Source organism: Oncorhynchus clarkii, chromosome 5 (assembly GCF_045791955.1).
Source record: "Oncorhynchus clarkii lewisi isolate Uvic-CL-2024 chromosome 5, UVic_Ocla_1.0, whole genome shotgun sequence".
Classification (NCBI taxonomy): Eukaryota; Metazoa; Chordata; class Actinopteri; order Salmoniformes; family Salmonidae; genus Oncorhynchus; species Oncorhynchus clarkii.
In genome coordinates, this window is record NC_092151.1 from 75295741 (window position 1) to 75314315 (window position 18575).

Sequence of the window (18575 nt, forward strand, 5' to 3'; positions counted from 1 at the left end):
GAATAGCGAGAAGAAGCAGTGTAGAAACAAAAGGGGGGTGCGGCAATTTTATCAATTGTTCAGCAGTCTTACGGCTTTGGGGTAGAAGCTGTAAGGAGACTTTTGGTCCTAGACTTGGCGCTCCAGTCCCGCTTTCTGTGCGGTAGCAGAGAGAACAGTCTATGACTTGGGTGATCGCAGTCTTTGAAAAATGTTTGGTATTTCTTCTAACACCGCCTAGTATAGAGGTCCTGGATGGCAGGAAACGTGGCCCCAGTGATGTACTGGGCCGTATGCACTACCCTCTGTAGTGCCTTGTGGTTGGAGGCCGAGCAGTTGCCATACCATGCGGTGATGCAACCGGTCAGGATGCTCTCGATGGTACAGCTGTAGAGCCTTTTGAGGATCTGGGGACCCATGCCAAATCTTTTCAGTCTCCTGAGGGGGAAAAATATGTTGTTGGGCCCTCTTCACCACTGTCTTGGTGTGTTTGGACCATGATAGTTCGTTGGTGATGTGGACACCAAGGAACTTGAAACTCTCGACCCGCTCCACTACAGCCCCGTCGATGTTAATGGGGGCCTGTTCGGCCCGCCTTTTCCTGTAGTCCATGATCAGCTCCTTTGTCTTGCTCACAGTGTCTTGCTCACACATGTTGCATGTGTTGGTGTCCCTCTTTACCACCCTGAAACTCAGTTAAATTAGATACACCTGAATGGAATGGATGAAAAGATTGGAAATAGAAAAATTATGGAAAAACAAACAGGAAAACACAATTACTTCTGTTCCAGGTAATCACATCAATAAACATTGGATGAGTGTCTGGATCACCCATGGTGATCTTTTCCATCCTGCTACACAAACTTCAAAATAAACTAAACCAAACACACACAGAGCTCAAAGGGTGTCGTTGTAGATTACTTCTGTTAAGAACCAGTCATACATCTCAGATTCATAATCTAATCTAAATATGGTTCAGATTGAATTACGGCATTAGACACTAAGTTTAGAGCATCATTGTTTTATACATTGATTTTTTTTATTGTTGATTACTGGAGAACTTATTTGTAACGCTTTTAATCTTTTTAATGAATTTATCTTATTAACACCTTATTCTAGCTAGCTATTTGTGTAGGTAGCTATCAAGTAAACCCAATGAAATTGACACATGTTCAATAAATGTAGAATAGTTGACCTTTGTTGTACCACAATTATAGAATATTCCATTTGTTTATACAAAATGCATAATAGGCCTATATAAAGCACTTATGATAGCTTGGTTGGTTTTTTTGGGGTGACAGGCAGGACTTCCATGGAACATTGTGTTCCCAAAGTGTTTTCCCCATAAGATACCATTGTTGTGTTTTCTCTCACACCTTTACTCTGTTACTGATACAATGTCAACACCCGGGTAGTGATATGATATGGGGCTGGTCATTGGTGTTTATGTGAGTGGAAGTAGAGTGAAAGAATGCTGTACATGCACATGTGCACACACACACAGGCACACGTACGCTACAGTACATACTGTACCTAGGGCATGACTCATCTGTTCATCCTTGTCCAAATCTGATTCACCAAGACACGCCTCTATTTAGTTTTTCATAGTATCTGCATGTATGTATCTAATGGAAAACTTAGTTAGTTCATAATGAATCCCTAAAATATGTATGGAATTATAATTCCACATTATAACCACATTAACCACATTATTGGTGCATAACCACATTATTGGTGCAAAACACATAACACAAGAAACACAAATCAAATCACCACAAAAGGTCACATCTATGTGAGTATATTCATTATTTCTACCTGGAGTTTAGTTTTTCCATTTCCACTAGCACAAACAACATGAATTTTCATATCCTCTGATGTCAGGGTTTATCTGTGTTCATTGTGAGCCCCTTTGGGACCCAGCCATTAGTCAAGCATGTCAAATGAGATACACATGAGGAGATTCTCAGTAGGTGGGTTGTCCTTCTGCTTTTACCCCTCCACATCACACACCATCTTAGTACCAGGGTTTGTAGCTAGGAAAGTTCAAAATACTCACACTAACTATAGGTAGATGTGACCAGACGATCTCTCCACAGGAGTCCACAAACACACCACAACACTCTAGGGGGAACTCAGGGGGAAGCTTCAAAAAAATGTATTTGCATGTTATGAAATTCCATATGCCTACAATTTCAGTGAGTCTTTCTATTCTTATCTATGGCTAGGGTAACCTAAGACAAAATAAAGCAGCAATAAGAAGATCAACATAATCTGAGTCACAAGCCTTGTTGCAATAGATGAGAATATCGGACCACTCCCAGTTTTACAGACACACCTTTTTAGGACAGTATGATGGTTACCCATTCAGATTGCCAATGGCCATGGCCTCTTTTTCTATTACATATTATTCCCTATTCCTTATGTTACCAAAGTTACCATTCACAGTAAATGACAGATGTTCTCAGGAAGTTGTATGTGGAGGAGTATAGATGTGAGTAAATCCTGACGATCATATTAAGGTGGGCAGACAGACACTGCTCCTTAACATCTTCCTGTTTTAAAATATGGTCATTTCCATTCACTGGCATGCAATGTCTTCAGAGGGATTTATTATAGTGTTGAATCATGGAAGATGTGTCTTCATAGAGTGTGATTTAGTAATATATGTAGTATTTATACTGTAATACACAAACACTGTAGGAAATATCTCTCAAATGTTCCAATATATTGATGAATGGAAAAAACGGTGGAAGAAAGTGGGGGAAAATGTGAAGAAATTTGAAATTAGAATTGTACAGGAATGTAAATGCCCTAGGGGAGTTATGGTAAGCTGTGTGTTTATACCTGAGGTAGAGTTTCTTGGGGCGGCCTGCACCAGCGAGTCCCCAATGTCACCAGAACAAACCTCTCCTGAGACTCCTGAGATGCCCATACAGTGTACAGCTATCTCCTAGGAGGAAACACTGTCATTTACGTGAAGATGCCAAAACTATTATTTTCAAAGATACGGATCAATGAATTTAAGGATCTGCTGCAAAATATGACACAGACGAGAAGGTAAGCTAATGTACAGTACCAGTCAAAAGTTTGGACACGGGCCCCGCGAGTGGTGCAGTACTTTAAGGCACTGCAGTGTTAGCTGTGCCACTAGAGATTCTTGGTTCGAGTCCAGGCTCTGTCACAGCTGGCCGCAACTGGGGTGGTGCACAATTGGCCCAGCATCGTCTGGGTTAGGGGAAGGTTTGGCCGGCAGGGATCTCCTTGTCCTATCGTGCACTAGTGACTCCTGTGGCAGGCCGGGCGCAGTGCATGCTGGCACGGTTGCCAGGTGTACGGTATTTCCCCCAACAGATGGCTGGCTTTCGGGTTAAGTGGGCATTGTGTCAAGAAGTAGTGCGACTTAGCTGGGTTGTTTTTTGGAGGACGCACGGCTCTCGACCTCTGCCTTTCCCGAGTCCATAAGGAAGATGCAGCAATGAGACAAGACTGTAACTACCAATTGGATCCCACGAAAAAAGGGTAAAAAAAATACAGTTTGGACACATCTACTCATTCAAGAGTTTTTCTTTATTTTCTACATAGTGAAGACATCAAAACTTTGAAATAACACCTATGGAATCATGTAGTAACCAAAAAAGTGTTCATAAACAAATCAAAATATATTATATATTTTAGATTATTCAAAGTAGCCACCTTTTGCCTTGATGACAGCTTTGCACACTCTTGGCATTCTCTCAACCAGCTTCATGAGGAAGGCTTTCCCAACAGTCTTGAAGGAGTTCCCACAAAAACGGAGTACTTGTTGGCTCCTTTTCCTTCACTCTGCGTTCCAACTCATCCTAAATCATCTCAATTGGTTTGAGGTCAGGTGATTGTGGAGGCCAGGTCATCTGATGCAGCACTCCATCACTCTACTTCTTGGTCAAATAATCCTTACACAGCCTGGAGGTGTGGTTTGGGTCATTGTCCTCTTGAAAAACAAATTATAGTCCCACCAAGCGCAAACCAGATGGGATGGAGTATCACTGCAGAACGCTGTGTTAGCCATACAGGTTAAGTGTGCCTTGAGTTCTAAATAAGTCACAGACAGTGTCACCAGCAAAACACCCCCCCCACCATCACACCTCCTCCTCCATGCTTCATGGTGGGAACCACACACGGGAGATAATCCGTTCAGCTACTCTGCATCTCACACAGACATGGCGGTTGGAACCAAAGATCTCATATTTGGAATCATCAGACCGAAGGACAGATTTCTACCGGTCTAAATTTCTACCGGTCTAAAGTCTATTGCTTGTGTTTCTTGGTCCAAGCAAGTCTCTTCTTATTATTGGTGTCCTTTAGTAGTGTTTTCTTTGCAGCAAATTGACCATGAAGGTCTGATTCACGCAGTCTCCTCTGAACAGTTGATGTTGTGATGTGTCTGTTACTTGAACTCTGTGGCGTATTTATTTGAGCAGCAATCTGAGGTGCAGTTAAATCTAATGAACTTATCCTCTGCAGCAGAGGTAACTCTGCGTCTTCCTTTCCTGTGGCAGTCCTCATGAAAGCCAGTTTCATCATAGCGCTTGATGGTTTTTGCGACTGCACTTGAAGAAACGTTCAGTTCTTGAATTTTTCCACATTTACTGACTTTCATGTCTTAAAGTAATGATGGACTGTCGTTTCTCTTTGCTTATTTGAATAAACTTATACCATATAGGGCTATCTTCTGTATACCACCCCTATCTTGTCACAACACAACTGATTGGCTCAAACACATTAGGAAGGAAAGAAATCCCACAAATTAACTTTTAACAGGGTACACCTGTTATTTCAAATGCATTCCAGGTGACTCATGGTTGACTGCATTCCAGGTGACTCAACCTCATGGTTGAGAGAATGCCAAGAGTGTGCAAAGCTGTCATCAAGTCAAAGGGTGGCTACGTTGAAGAATCTCACATTTGTTCGACACTTTTTCAGTTACTACATGATTCCATGTGTTATTTCATAGTTTTGATGTCGTTACTACTATTCTACAACGTAGAAAATATAAATAATAAATAAAAACCCTTGTATGAGAAGGTGTGTCCCAAACTTTTCACTGGTACTGTATATATCTAGGAAAGGGGCCTTTTAAGCATTCAATATATACAAACACATGAGGACAAATATAATATAATAAAATGAAATGCAGTAAGTGTTTTATATTTACACCAATACAGAAATAAAGAAAAGCTGTTGGTAATATATCAAGATCAGATCTTAATGTATACTACTTCCTCAATTCCTTCCACAGGATCGATATCCTTTTAAGCCGAAAAAGATAGAAAAAAGACATTCAGTGTATTCTGATACAGAAGATAAATGATGACTCCTTTTCTACAAAAATCAAGTAAGTACAGCAACATTAGAGACTATTTCACAACAATAACATGTCAAATAGTGATATTGATTTACAAAACCCATCTAATGCAAAAATGTGTCGTCAAGAGGACAGTAGAAGAATTCATCTAAGTCTTGATAAAGAGTTGAAGGACAAAAAGTAAGGACAACTGTTTTAACTATGTTGGCCCAGAGTACATTCATTATCTTCAATAGTACAGTCTCATAAGACCACCTTCTGACTTTAGCATGCTAATCCCATAGGGTTCTTTGCAGCCTTCAGACCCTTCCTGCAGTCTGAATTCCGTGAGGAGAATATTGAGTTCTGGCTAGCATGCCGTGACTACAGAGAGAACACCTCGCCAGCCGACCTTTCCTGGAAAAAGCTAAATAGATCTACCAGGAGTTCCTCCATCCCCAGGCCTAGTGAGAGGTCAGTCAGGCTATGCTTCAGCTTTCACCTTGGTAGTAGCAGCTATCCAAATGCTAACATATTACTAGCTAAAGTAGCATACCCACAAATGTAGCTATAATTCCTAAAGTGTATACCATGTACAGTACTTTGCTGATGTGGGAAAAGGCTATTTCGTAATAGAGATAGCAAGATGACGGGCAAAGATAACAGCCTCTCATCAGAATCAGTTGACAACCATTGTAACTTTCTGACGTGGGACATTTACTCTTTCAAAATACAGATAGCAAGCAGATGGGAAAATATATGATTTGAGCAAGCTCATGCAATGAATGAATGAATTGGCAAGCTTAGGGAGGAAAGATTACCATATCGTTCAGCTCAGGCCTTACATAAAATGTTCATTGTCATTGTTTGATGATGACGAGTGGTGTGTGGTGATGAGTGGTGAGTGGTGTGTGGTGATGAGTGGTGTGTGGTGATGAGTGGTATGTGGTGATGAGTGGTGACAATGATTCAGAGTACTAAACAGTACATTCATTCAAATCTCTAGACCACGTGTCAAACTTATTCCACAGAGGGCTGAGGAAATGCGTGTTTTTCGCTCCTCCCTTGTACTTGATCGATGAATAAGGGTCACTAATTATTAAAGACTCCCCTCACCTGGTTGCCTAGGTCTTAATTGAAAGGAAAAACTAAAAACCTGCATACACTAGGCCCTCCATGGAAAGAGTATGACACCCCTGCTGTAGACTGACTGACGAGTCAAAAGTGGCGTTTGCACCAAAAGTCAAATTCTAGGGAATTTATATAGATTGGAACGACGGTACAGAATGTCTAAATGGAAGGACTTAAGTTATGAATGGTTACAGAAATAACTTGCATATGGTTGCAAAAATGCAGAACATAAGTCTGCACTTCTATTAAAGTGTCCTTTGTTGTGGAAAAGGAACAAGTCTGTCTCTTCATTCCATGCTAATTGGACATTATATGTATGTATGCCAGCAGCATACCACCGTGCATACCACTGCTGGCTTGCTTCTGAAGCTAAGCAGGGTTGGTCCTGGTCAGTTCCTGGATGGGAGACCAGATGCTGCTGGAAGTGGTGTTGGAGGGCCAGTAGGAGGCACTCTTTCCTCTGGTCTAAAAAAATATCCCAATACCCCAGGGCAGTGATTGGGGACACTGCCCTGTGTAGGGTGCTGTCTTTCGGACGGGACGTTAAACAGGTACCCTAAATCTTTGAGGTCATTAAAGATCCCACTTATTGTCCTGGGTAAATTCCCAATCTGGCACTCAAACCATCATGGTCACCTAATAATCCCCAGTTTACAATTGTCTCATTCATCCCCCTCCTCTCCCCTGTAACTATTCCCCAGGTCGTTGATGCAAATGAGAACGTGTTCTCAGTCAACTGACCTGGTAAAATAACGGATAAATAAGTGTATCTGTCAACAATAGGAAATATGAGTAACTGTTATTTGTTTAACTCTGTTAATACTAATATAGCATGGATGTTTCAATGTACATTATACTTCCATAAATCAGGATGTAAACGTTGTCAGGAAGGTTATCATTGACTTGTCCTATGACACTGAGTAATTGTCTGTGGTCGGTGGGCAGGGAGACTCACACAAAAACATTTTCCACAGCCTGCTACCTGCCTACCTGTAAGGCTGTTGTGTTCACATGTCAACTGTCTCAGCTAATTAGCCAGAGCTAGCCCATTAACAGTGTCATGAAGTTTGAAAAAAATGAGCCCTGTCACTCTTGACCCCTCTCTGTAGATGGCTCTATTCCTCAAAGTTGTGTCTTAAAAAGGCCATCTGGATGGCTCTAACAATAACTGTGAGTTTGACTCAGGACACCCACCAGTGGATTCAGTCATATGCCGTGATGCGTGCAAATCACCCTGAATTTGTCCCCTTGTTAGGGACGTAATCTCATGACCAAGGAACAACAGTTTTTTTCTATGGCGACTTTTAGCAACTATGCACACTTTTTCGCTCCATCTAGATGTCCAAACCGCTGAAAGACACAAATGCCTGGAGGCTAGCTCAGCAGGATCTTCAATTGAGCATTGCATGACGATTCTGAGATAAACTACATTTTATTACACATACAAGGTTATGAATAAAAGCAGACTTCAATGGGATTGTATTATGTGAGAGTTGTTATTCTATTGGATAGAGGGAAGACCAGACAATAGTGCCTCATCTTACTATTCATTTGCTCAGTAAGCCTAGAGCATGGTATAATATATTATATTTACAAACATTATTTATTTATTTTTTGGAGGGGCTGAGGGCAGCTGGTGTAAGGCGATGTTCTTGCTAGATGACCAAGAGCTCACCTCTCCTATATCACCACAGCACGTAGGCGACATTGCTCCACCTTGTCCCTCACACACAGTCTGACACAGTTTTGCCCAGTCCCTAGTGGTTGTCATAACAGCCGAAGGGAAGTGGGTAATGTGCAGTGCATTTCAGACACTGTCTGAGTTACTCAATACCATCACTCAGGAACCTCTAGAATGGATACTGTTTGTATGGTGTTAATCACACAGGCGATTGCGGTGTGTTCATTTAAAACCTCTGATCAGTTGAGCTTTACTGTATTATATAAAGGTATTTGTGGTGGTGTGGACGAGAGGGCACAAGGCACATTAAATATAATTGGACATGTTTTGATGTCCCTTGGTTGTGCTTGACTGCTTGTGGCCATCTTTGGGCAAGTTGAGGTGGGCCAAGTCAGTTACTGTGCAGAATGACAGACAGGCCATTGGACATGGCTGCCTACTGGTAAAGATAATTTGGCAAGTGAGGTTTATATGACTTTGGCTACTGTATGCAAAGGCTAGTTAGAAGAAAGTGAAAAATCTGATGTTGCCTACTGTAATCGCTCTATATTGATCAGACCAAAAACTGCTGTTAATATTTGTCAATAGAGCAAGTTTGCCCTTGATAATCCATTCACAGGGGTTTTACCTTTAAACCATCAACCTTCAGAGAAAGAAACACAACGTGTGGTACATATGATGCTTTTGGATATAACTTAAACATCCCAATGATGTTTCAACAGGGTACCAAAATGCAGAAAGTGAAGGTCATGATTTGCCTATCCCTCTCACTGTGTTTGTCATTTGCATCTGAGCAGCGAAGATAAAAAAGACTGTGGACATACAGAGCATGCTTTTAACAAGGGGACATTAGACCCTCCCTAAAAACAGAGGGAGAGAGAGAGCATGTCACAGAGAGAGGGGGAGAGAGAGTGTGTCGCAAAAAGAGAGAGCGTGTGTCACAGGAAGAGAGAAAGAGAGCGTGGAGGCTTCCTCTCTCGCTACGGTTTGCTGGGCTGGGTCTGATGTTTCAGTGTTTCACCATCCAGCCCCTAAGCAACGGGGCGCCCTGCATATAAGGCCTGAAGTGGGGGGAGACCCCTCCATACAGAGAGTGATCCATCGCAGCATGAGCAGCACCAGGAGACAGAGAGTGTGGAGTTAAAACATGCCCAGCCTAATCATCACAGAGACACTGACACAAACACAGCACTTCAATATGGAGCAGGACGACAGGGGGAGGAACAAGAACCTGTGAGTTTTTTATGCAGTCAACAGCTGGGGAATTTGGAAAATGTATTGTGGAGCTTTTGTATAAGTAATAAGCTTTATATTCAATGTAGTCTAGTAATACTATGGATGTGTAATATACTTTCTAAATACAAAATACTTTGTATAGTTTCTTTTAAAATGCTTTTACATACGTATTAGCTTAATACTACATACTATAGGCCACATATTGTATATAAACACTGCATATGTTATACTAAACCTGTAACTACCTGCTACCTAGATACTACATACTGAGATGTCCTTATACAGCAATGGAATAAGTCTTGTTTTATGAGACGATCATGACATTTCTCTTTTTCTCTCCAAAGGGGAAAGAACTTTATTTGCCGACTGCAATGCATGTTCTCACACTCCACATCTGAGAGGTAAGGATTCTTACTCTTCCTTACACTGTCACTGCATTGATGCTAATTGTTATAATTTTGCATGTATTTTATTGTTCAAATGCCATGTGTGTTCTAGCGTCCATCTATGGTAGTGTGTGCAGATTCAAATGAAACTTCAGGACTTATGTTAACTTTGGCACAGCACAGGCACACACAAGCACACACAAGCATGCACACGCGTACACACGTACGTACGTACGTACGCACGCACACACACACGCACGCACACAAGCACGCACGCATGCACGCACGCACGCACGCATGCACGCACACACACACACACAAAGGCCCAAGTGTTTGATACGTGAAAGAACTTGATAACTGTGTGGCTATAATAATTTCTTAATTATGTTGATTTTATGTGCCCTCTTGTCCTCACGTCAAATACCAGATTATTTTTACCCAGATTTGACTCTAGTTGAGTCATCAAACACACATTTTCTTCCCAGCAGGCTAAGTTTAGAAGATACCCAACAATGGTCTCAGTCACTGGAGAGACTCCTTGAGTCTAAATGTAAGTTTTACTTCACGAGACGATCAAAATAGTTAGAGATAAGTAGCTAAATCAGATTTTTAAAAATCTAAAAATGTGGAACAAAAACTCCATGTGTGCAGGCTTGGGGCTGTATCAGTGTTTCATTAATTGGTTTGTTTTTATTCTTCCCCACAGATGGACTGGCCACCTTCAGAACCTTTCTGAAGTCTGAATTCAGCGATGAGAACATTGAGTTCTGGCTGACGTGTGAGGAGTACAAGAAAATCAAGTCATCGTTCAGAATGTCATCGAAGGCAAAGAAAATCTATGAGCAGTTCATAAAGGCTGAGGCTCCTAAAGAGGTAAGACTGTTATGTATTACAGTACATGGCTACATGTTAGAGATTCAAATAACCCTCTGTAACCTCATTGATGTTTCAATCTATTTCATCAACACCATCCAGTTATTAAACCACCCTCAAATGTCTCCAGACATGCTATGTGAAATGCTTCTGTACTTTGTAAATCTAAATTAATCTTGTTCCAGATTAACATTGACTACTACACAAGGGAGCAGATCAAGAGTGCTGTGAAGACTCCTAACCTCCAATGCTTCGACGATGCCCAGAAGATTGCCTATGGGCTGATGGAGAGAGATTCGTACCCTCGCTTCCTGCGCTCAGACATTTACAGATCCCTCCTGGAGTCCCTCGCCGCTGACGCCGTCAAGGGATGATAGGAGAGGAGAAGATGACAGGAGAACATGAAAACAGTAACTGGAATGTTTGGGCTTCTACAGGATGGAAGGCTGACCCAGCACAGAGAGACTGGCAGGCCATGCCTTACAAAACATGGTTCCCACAATGCAGGACCACACCCTGAAACACTCTGCAAACAGGATTAGCCAAGAGAAAAATAAAGAAGGAAAGACAGAAGGAAAAGCAGAGATGATATGGGGAACTCTACGGTGATGCGTGTTTGACCTGGATACTGCTGTCCTATCAGTGACTCTGGGAGTGACGTGTCGTATCATAAGTGATCAGATCGTCTTTGACAGTGAATGAATCACATAGTGAATGACGATTGAACTGAAACACAACGTCAGAGAACCATGCAGTCCCCACTCAACCGGAGGTGCTTCCTGTCTTGATAAAGACAGAGAAGAGTGTGTCCGTGTGTGCACGCGTGTGTGTGTGTGTGTGTGTGTGTGTGTGTGTGTGTGTGTGTGTGTGTGTGTGTGTGTGTGTGTGTGTGTGTGTGTGTGTGTGTGTGTGTGTGTGTGTGTGTGTGTGTGTGTGTGTGTGTGTGTGTGTGTGTGTGTGTGTGTGTGTGTGTGCGCGTAACAGGAAGCCTATGATACTGTGATAAGACATGAGATGCAGGGTGGACTTTCACTAGCAGTACTAACCTACGTGGTCAGGAGGAATGTAATGAAGGAAGGAGCATGTATTCAGCGGATACCGGCCAAACAGAATATACTCTCCTTTACACTATGAATGTTTAGTCTCTAAAATCAATCAAGTTTTGTGAAAGGCATTTTGATATTTACACTTGTAAGGCAGTTAAAGACTTCTTTCACTGTCTATCTTTTAAGAATGACCTATTGAGAAGTATAGGTTAAGTTGTGCAATTGTAGAGAGAAGAATAGTCTATGTCCAACTTTGTATATTGAACTTAACTCCTACTTATTTGATACAGAATGTTTCTGATTGCTTACTGAGCTAGAATGTTTATTCATTCAGATTTGCATGTTGTACTATTTATAACACACAGTCACTGTTTGGATGCTGACTTTTGCAATGCTTGTTAAAAAAAAGTTATGATTATGTAGGATGACATTAAATTATTTGCAGACAAGGTACTTGTTGTCAATCACTAATTAGCAAAAATCTTTTCGGGTTCACTCTCAACAACTAAATTAAAAACCAACATTACACATAGTGATTGCTTTAATCTTTACAGCTCATTACATAGTAAATGTCTCAGACAGTCCATGATTTATCACAACAATGTTTTACCAGCAAAACATAAGTATAATATGTTCCATGAAGCGTGGTATACATTTATAAATGTGTGGCAATAGTACAGCCAAATCAATGTCACATGCTAATGTTAAATCATATCCCTTGACACACCACCTTCCCAGAAAGTAGTGAGAGGGCTATTACCATATAGTAAATCATGAGTTTGAGCACACTTGATGGTCTCCAATGCACGTGAAATCATCTCAATGTGCAAAAATAAAATGTCGCAGTTTATTAGGTACACCCATCAAGTACCGGGTCGGACCCCCCTTTGCCTCCAGAACAGCCTGAATTGTTCGGGGCATTCCACAAGTTGTCTGGAAAATGTTCGACAAGAATGGTGGTCCATGCTGACGCGATGGCATCATGCAATTTCTGCAGATTGGACAACGGTACATTCATGCTGTGAACAGTCCGTTCCTTCTCATCCCGAGTGGAACCCGGTGTAGTCGTCTGCGGCAATAGCCCATCCGTTACACGGATCGACGAGTTGCGCATTCCAAGATGCTGTTCTGCACACCACTGTTGTACTGTGCCAATATTTGTCTTTTTGTGGCCCACCTGTTAGAATACATGATTCTTGCCATTCTCCTTTGACCTCTCTCATCAACGAGCTGTTGTCGCTCACAGGAATGCCACTGACTGCATGTTTTTTGATTGTCGCACCATTCTCGGTAAACCCTAGACACTGTCATGCGTGAAAAGCCCAAGAGGGCAGCCATTTCTGAGATACTGGATCCAACACACCTGGCAACGACAATCATACCACACTCAAAGTCACTTAGGTCACTCACTTTGCCCATTCTAACGTTAAATCAAAGAGTAACTGAATGCCTCGATGCCTGTCTACCTACTTTATATAGCAAGCCACGTGACTCACAGTCTGTAGAAGCGATTCATTTTCGTGAATGGGGTGGTGTACCTCATAAACTGGCCGGTGAGTCTATACACTTTCATGCTGCACATACATCTGCTGCTACCAGACTCTTATTTACTATAACTAATGATGCACAATTTAAAAACTTGCCCCCATATCCCCCATTACCTGATACATGTGTAAATATTGTATTATAAATTGTGCCTTCCTGTGTTATACTTATGCTAAAATGTATATTCTATTCTACATGCTTTTGTTTTTGTCTGAAATAGTTATTGTCTTGTTTCAAAAGTGTTTTTTTCTGCATCATGAACAACAGAAACAGGAAGAGCTGCTGCGTTTCAGTTTCTCGTCACAAGACCATGGTGATTATGAGAAGTAATGTGTTTTTACAGTAAATGGATATCTGATAAGAGACTGTGATCCTTCTGTTAATAACTATGACAACATGACACTGCATGTAAAGGTGTTTCATCATGGCAATGGCAGTGGGCCTAACATGTTATTTAGCATGGCTAGAAAAGTGTAGTGTTTTATGTGACCATTGTACACCACTGTAATGTATGCCAAGTTATACATAGTTGCTTCAAATACCTTCAACCAAATTAATACATTTGAAGCACCTTTGATTTTATTTGGCCTCAGAAACAAAATAGCACTAATAGTGCTTCCTGACTATGCTTAGAAATCGTAGTTGGAGACAAAATATACTTCACTGGTGGGAAACAGTGCTACATAAGGCTTTTTGGAAGCATTACTGTCTTGGTAAATCACAATAAACACACCAGACCAGTTCCCTCTCTGTGTTGTGGTCCTCAATACCTTTGGTGATTTACCTGCTAGTGCCAATTCACAATGGGAATCATGACACACACACACACACACACACACATACCTTTTTTTTCCCTCGCCATTGGTTAGAGCCTGTAAGTAAGCATTTCCCTGTAAGGTGTTGTATTCGGCGCACGTGACAAACACACTTTGATTTGATTTGACACACAGAGACGCAGATGTACTGTGCTAATAATGGTCTAGAACAAAAATACCAAAGTGTTAATACTAAGTCCTTGCTTGCTGCAACCACATGCATGGCCTCTGCTCAAAGTTGGTCAACGAAGAATGGATGCTGTGACAGCTGAATACGTGACTCATACAGTATGAGGAAGGATTATGTACATGTGAGAGTTATTCCAAGGAAAACAGATCCCTCGCCAAGCATATCAACAAGAATGTACTTTCTTAATGTGGCTATTGTCTGAGAAGTGACTTAACTTTTCATCTGATTGGGTGAGTACAGTATGCATGGGCTGGCTGGGCAGAATATTATTTACATAGGATTAGGCTACCATGTTACCAACACAGAATCAATATTGAACAAAGGCAAATCTGCAACACATTGCAGGTGTTGATTTTTTTCAGCATTGAAAAAGGTAAATATAGATAAAATGACACAGTTATTGATTTTAGAGGTTGTGATTGTGAGTCAGGCACTCTCCCTTCTCAGGTACTATGATGAACACATGTCCGGATATCATGTGGTTAACTGCCCTTAACCCTAACCTAACATCAACATCAACCCCAACTTGAACCCTAACGCTAACCCCAACCCACACACCACACTGCTGGATAAGATGGTTGTGGTTTCAATTCTGTGCAGCAGGATGATCTAGGCCTATCTATATAACTACAGTTAAAGTCAGAAGTTGACATACACCTTAGCCAAAGACATTTAAACTCAGTTTTTCACAATTCCTGACATTTAATCAGAGTAGAAATTCCCTGTCTTAGGTCAGTTAGGATCACCACATTATTTTAAGAATGTGAAATGTCAAAATAATAGTAGAGAGAATAACTTATTTCAGCTTTTATTTCTTTCATCACATTCCCAATGGGTCAGAAGTTTACATACACTCAATTAGTATTTGGTAGCATTGCCTTTAAATTGTTTAACTTGGTTCAAATGTTTCTGGTAGCCTTCCACAAGCTTCCCACAATAGGTTGGGTGAATTTTGGACCATTACTCCTGACAGAGCTGGTGGAACTGAGTCAGGTTTGTAGGCCACCGTGCTCGCACATGCTTTTTCAGTTCTGCCCACAAATTTTCCATAGGATTGAGGTCAGGGCTTTGTGATGGCCACTCCAATATCTTGACTTTGCTGTCCTTAAGCCATTTTGCCACAATTTTGGAAGTATGCTTGGGGTCATTGTCCATTTGGAAGACCCAATTGCGACCAAGCTTTAACTTCCTGACTGATGTCTTGAGATGTTGCTTCAATATATCCACATCATTTTCCATCCTCATGATGCCATCTATTTTGTGAAGTGCACCAGTCTCTCCTGCAGCAAAGCACTCCCACAACATGATGCTGCCACCCCCGTGCTTCAGGGTTGGGATGGTGTTCTTTGGCTTGCAAGCCTCCCCTTTTTCCTCCAAACATAATGATGGTCATTATGGCCAAACAGTTCTATTTTTGTTTCATCAGACCAGAGGACATTTCTACAAGAATTACACATTATCTTTGTCCCCATGTGCGGTTGCAAACGGAAGTTTGGCTTTTTTATGGCAGTTTTGGAGCAGTGGCTTCTTCCTTGCTGTGCGGCCTTTCAGGTTATGTGAATATAGGACTTGTATAGATACTTTTGTACCTGTTTCCTCCAGCATCTTCACAAGGTCCTTTGCTGTTGTTCTGTGATTGATTTGCACTTTTCGCACCAAAGTATGTTCATCTCTAGGAGACAAAACGCATCTCCTTCCTGAGTGGTATGACAGCTATGTGGTCCCATGGTGTTTATACTTGCATACTATTGTTTGTACAGATGAACGTGGTACCTTCAGGCTTTTGGAAATTGCTCCCAAGGATGAACCAGACTTGTGGAAGTCTACCATTTTTTTCTGAGGTCTTGGCTGATTTCTTTTGATTTTCCCATGATATCAAACAAAGAGGCACTGAGTTTGAAGGTAGGCCTTGAAATACATCCACAGGTACACCCCCAATTGACTTAAATTATGTCAATTAGCCTATTAGAAGCTTCTAAAGTCATGAAATAATTTTCTGGAATTTTCCAAGCTGTTTAAAGGCACAGTCAACTTAATGTATGTAAACTTCTGACCCACTGGAATTGTGATACAGTGAACTTGAAGTGAAATAATCTTGCACAAAGTAGATGTCCTAACCGACTTGCAAAAACTATAGTTTGTTAACGAGACATTTGTGGAGTGGTTGAAAAATGAGTTTTAATGAGTCCAACCTAAGTGTATGTAAACTTCTGACTTCAACTGTATATATTCTGTCATGTGGTTGTGTAATTTTTTCCCATGCCCTTTCTATCCTGCAGAGGACACTTTTGTATTTAATGATTTCTTCCTAACAGTGTGATTGCCAGCATGTGTGGCTGTCATCGATGGCCACTCTCAAATTACGGATCACATTTAACAAGCTTTTATCATGCCTTAAGAGCAGTTCCCTTTCCTCCCCACTTTAAATCCCTCAACAGCAACATAGTGTCTCTGCCGTGACTACCACAAGACCACATCCTAGAGAACTACAGTGCATTCGGAAAGTATTCAGACCCATTGACCTTTAAAAAAAATAGACATTGCAGCCTTATTCTAAAATTGATTAAATTGTGTTTTCCCCTCATCAATCTACACACAATACATTTGAGCAAATGTATAAAAAAATATAAAAAAACTGAAATGTCACATTTACCTAAGTATTCAGACCCTTTACTCAGTACTTTCTTGAAAAATATTTGGCAGCAATTACCGCCTCGAGTCTTCTTGGATATGACGCTTCAAGCTTGGCACACCTGTATTTGGGGAGTTTCTCCCATTATTCTCTGCAGATCTTCTCAAGCTCTGTCAAGTTGGATGGGGAGCGTCGCTGCAAAGCTATTTTCAGGTCTCTCCAGAGATGTTCGATCGGGTTCAAGTCCGGGGTCTGTCTCGGCCACTCAATGACATTCAGAGACTTGTCCTGAAGCCACTCCTGCATGGTCTTGTCTGTGTGCTTAGGGTCGTTGTCCTGTTGGAAGGTGAATCTTCGCCCCAGTCTGAGGTTGTGAGCGCTCTGGAGCAGGTTTTCATCAAGGACCTCTCTGTGCTTTGCTCCAACAAGGACCTCTCTGTGCTTTGCTTTGCTCCATCTTTACCTGACTAGTCTCCCAGTCCCTGCCACTGAAAGACATCCCCACAGCATGATGCTGCCACCACCATGCTTCACCGTAGGGATGATGCCAGGTTTTCATTAGACCAGAGAAATTTGTTTCTCATGGTCTGAGATTCCTTTAGGTGCCTTTTGGCAAACTCTAAGCGGGCTGTCATGTGCCTTTTACTGAGGAGTGGCTTCCGCCTGGCCACTCTACCATAAAGGCCTGACTGGTGGAGTGCTGCAGAGATGGTTGTCCTGGAAGGTTCTCCCATCTCCACAGAGGAACTCTGGAGCTCTGTCAGTGAACATCGGGTTCTTGGTCACCTCCCTGACCTCCCTCCCTCTCCCCCGATTGCTCAGTTTGGCCGGGCTGCCAGCTCTTGAAAGCGTCTTGGTGGTTCCAAACTTCTTCCATTTAAGAATGATGGAGGCCACTGTGTTCTTGGGGACTTTCAAGGCTGCAGAAATGTTTTGGTACCCTTCCCCAGATATGTGCCTCAACACAATCCTGTCTCTGAATATGGCATTTCTGTTTTATTTTTTTAAATAAATTTGTACAAATTTCAAAAAATCTGTTTTGTCATTATGGGGTATTGTGTAGATTGATGATTAAAAAAAATACATTATAGAATAAGGCTGTAACATAACAAAATGTGGAAAAAATCAGGTGGTCTGAATACTTTCCGAATGCACTGTTAATGGGCAATCTGATTTCAATCACTAGCCCTCTGGTATCAATCCCATGGCAAGATCCAAACACTTGTGTTCTCTTTTGAGGAATTCTGCCTACTTGTAATACCACCGACTGACTATGACGTTGAGCAGTAATTAAATGACACTGAAGTAAAATATACCACTTTGTGTTTACGGAACATTTAAAACATTGTTCCCGTATTTATGCAAATTCACAGATTTTCCATTACTTTTTGTGGTGGTGCCACAGTGACATACAGTACTCCACCTGCAGTATGCTGCATTTTCTGGGTGAGGACAAACATATTCAAATCACATCCACCATGCATTTGCATGAACCCAGACATCTTCTGACAGCTTCAAATACATATTAACATAGTAAAATAAATAAAAATGTGGAAAGATGCAAAGCTAGTGCGAAGCCAGGTGATGTGTGCGCTATTAAATTACCATGCTGGTGGGGCAAGAACCAGTCATTCAGGTTGGAGCACTATGCTGATAACTCACTTATCACTCTGAGTCAGTTGGACGAATACAACCATCTATTCAGGAAGATATAGTGTGTGTGTGTGTGTGTGTGTGT

The 18575-nt window shown here is 41.5% G+C and overlaps 1 protein-coding gene across 2 annotated transcripts; it reads left to right on the top strand.

Moving 5' to 3' along the window:
• The first annotated feature begins 9051 nt into the window (after nucleotides 1-9051).
• Nucleotides 9052-11167, top strand: LOC139410219 (regulator of G-protein signaling 21-like). Of its 2 annotated transcripts, none has more exons than XM_071155688.1 (5): nucleotides 9052-9347; nucleotides 9695-9751; nucleotides 10222-10286; nucleotides 10443-10609; nucleotides 10795-11167. In XM_071155688.1, exons 1-5 carry the CDS (start codon nucleotides 9262-9264, stop codon nucleotides 10981-10983), a joined length of 564 nt encoding a protein of 187 aa, XP_071011789.1. In that variant the 5' UTR covers nucleotides 9052-9261; the 3' UTR covers nucleotides 10984-11167. The 2 variants fall into 2 exon arrangements, with proteins under 2 accessions (XP_071011789.1, XP_071011790.1); XM_071155689.1 differs by having other exon boundaries at nucleotides 9055-9347; nucleotides 10225-10286.
• The last annotated feature ends 7408 nt before the right edge of the window (nucleotides 11168-18575 follow it).

What these genes read in the sequence shown, in the direction of transcription:
- LOC139410219 (XM_071155688.1), top strand. Translation starts at nt 9,262, where the DNA reads ATGCCCAGCCTAATCATCACAGAGACACTGACACAAACACAGCACTTC. An exon ending in AGGGGGAGGAACAAGAACCT is followed by an intron (nt 9,348 to 9,694) that starts GTGAGTTTTTTA and finishes TTCTCTCCAAAG; the next exon opens with GGGAAAGAACTTTATTTGCC. An exon ending in TCACACTCCACATCTGAGAG is followed by an intron (nt 9,752 to 10,221) that starts GTAAGGATTCTT and finishes TTTTCTTCCCAG; the next exon opens with CAGGCTAAGTTTAGAAGATA.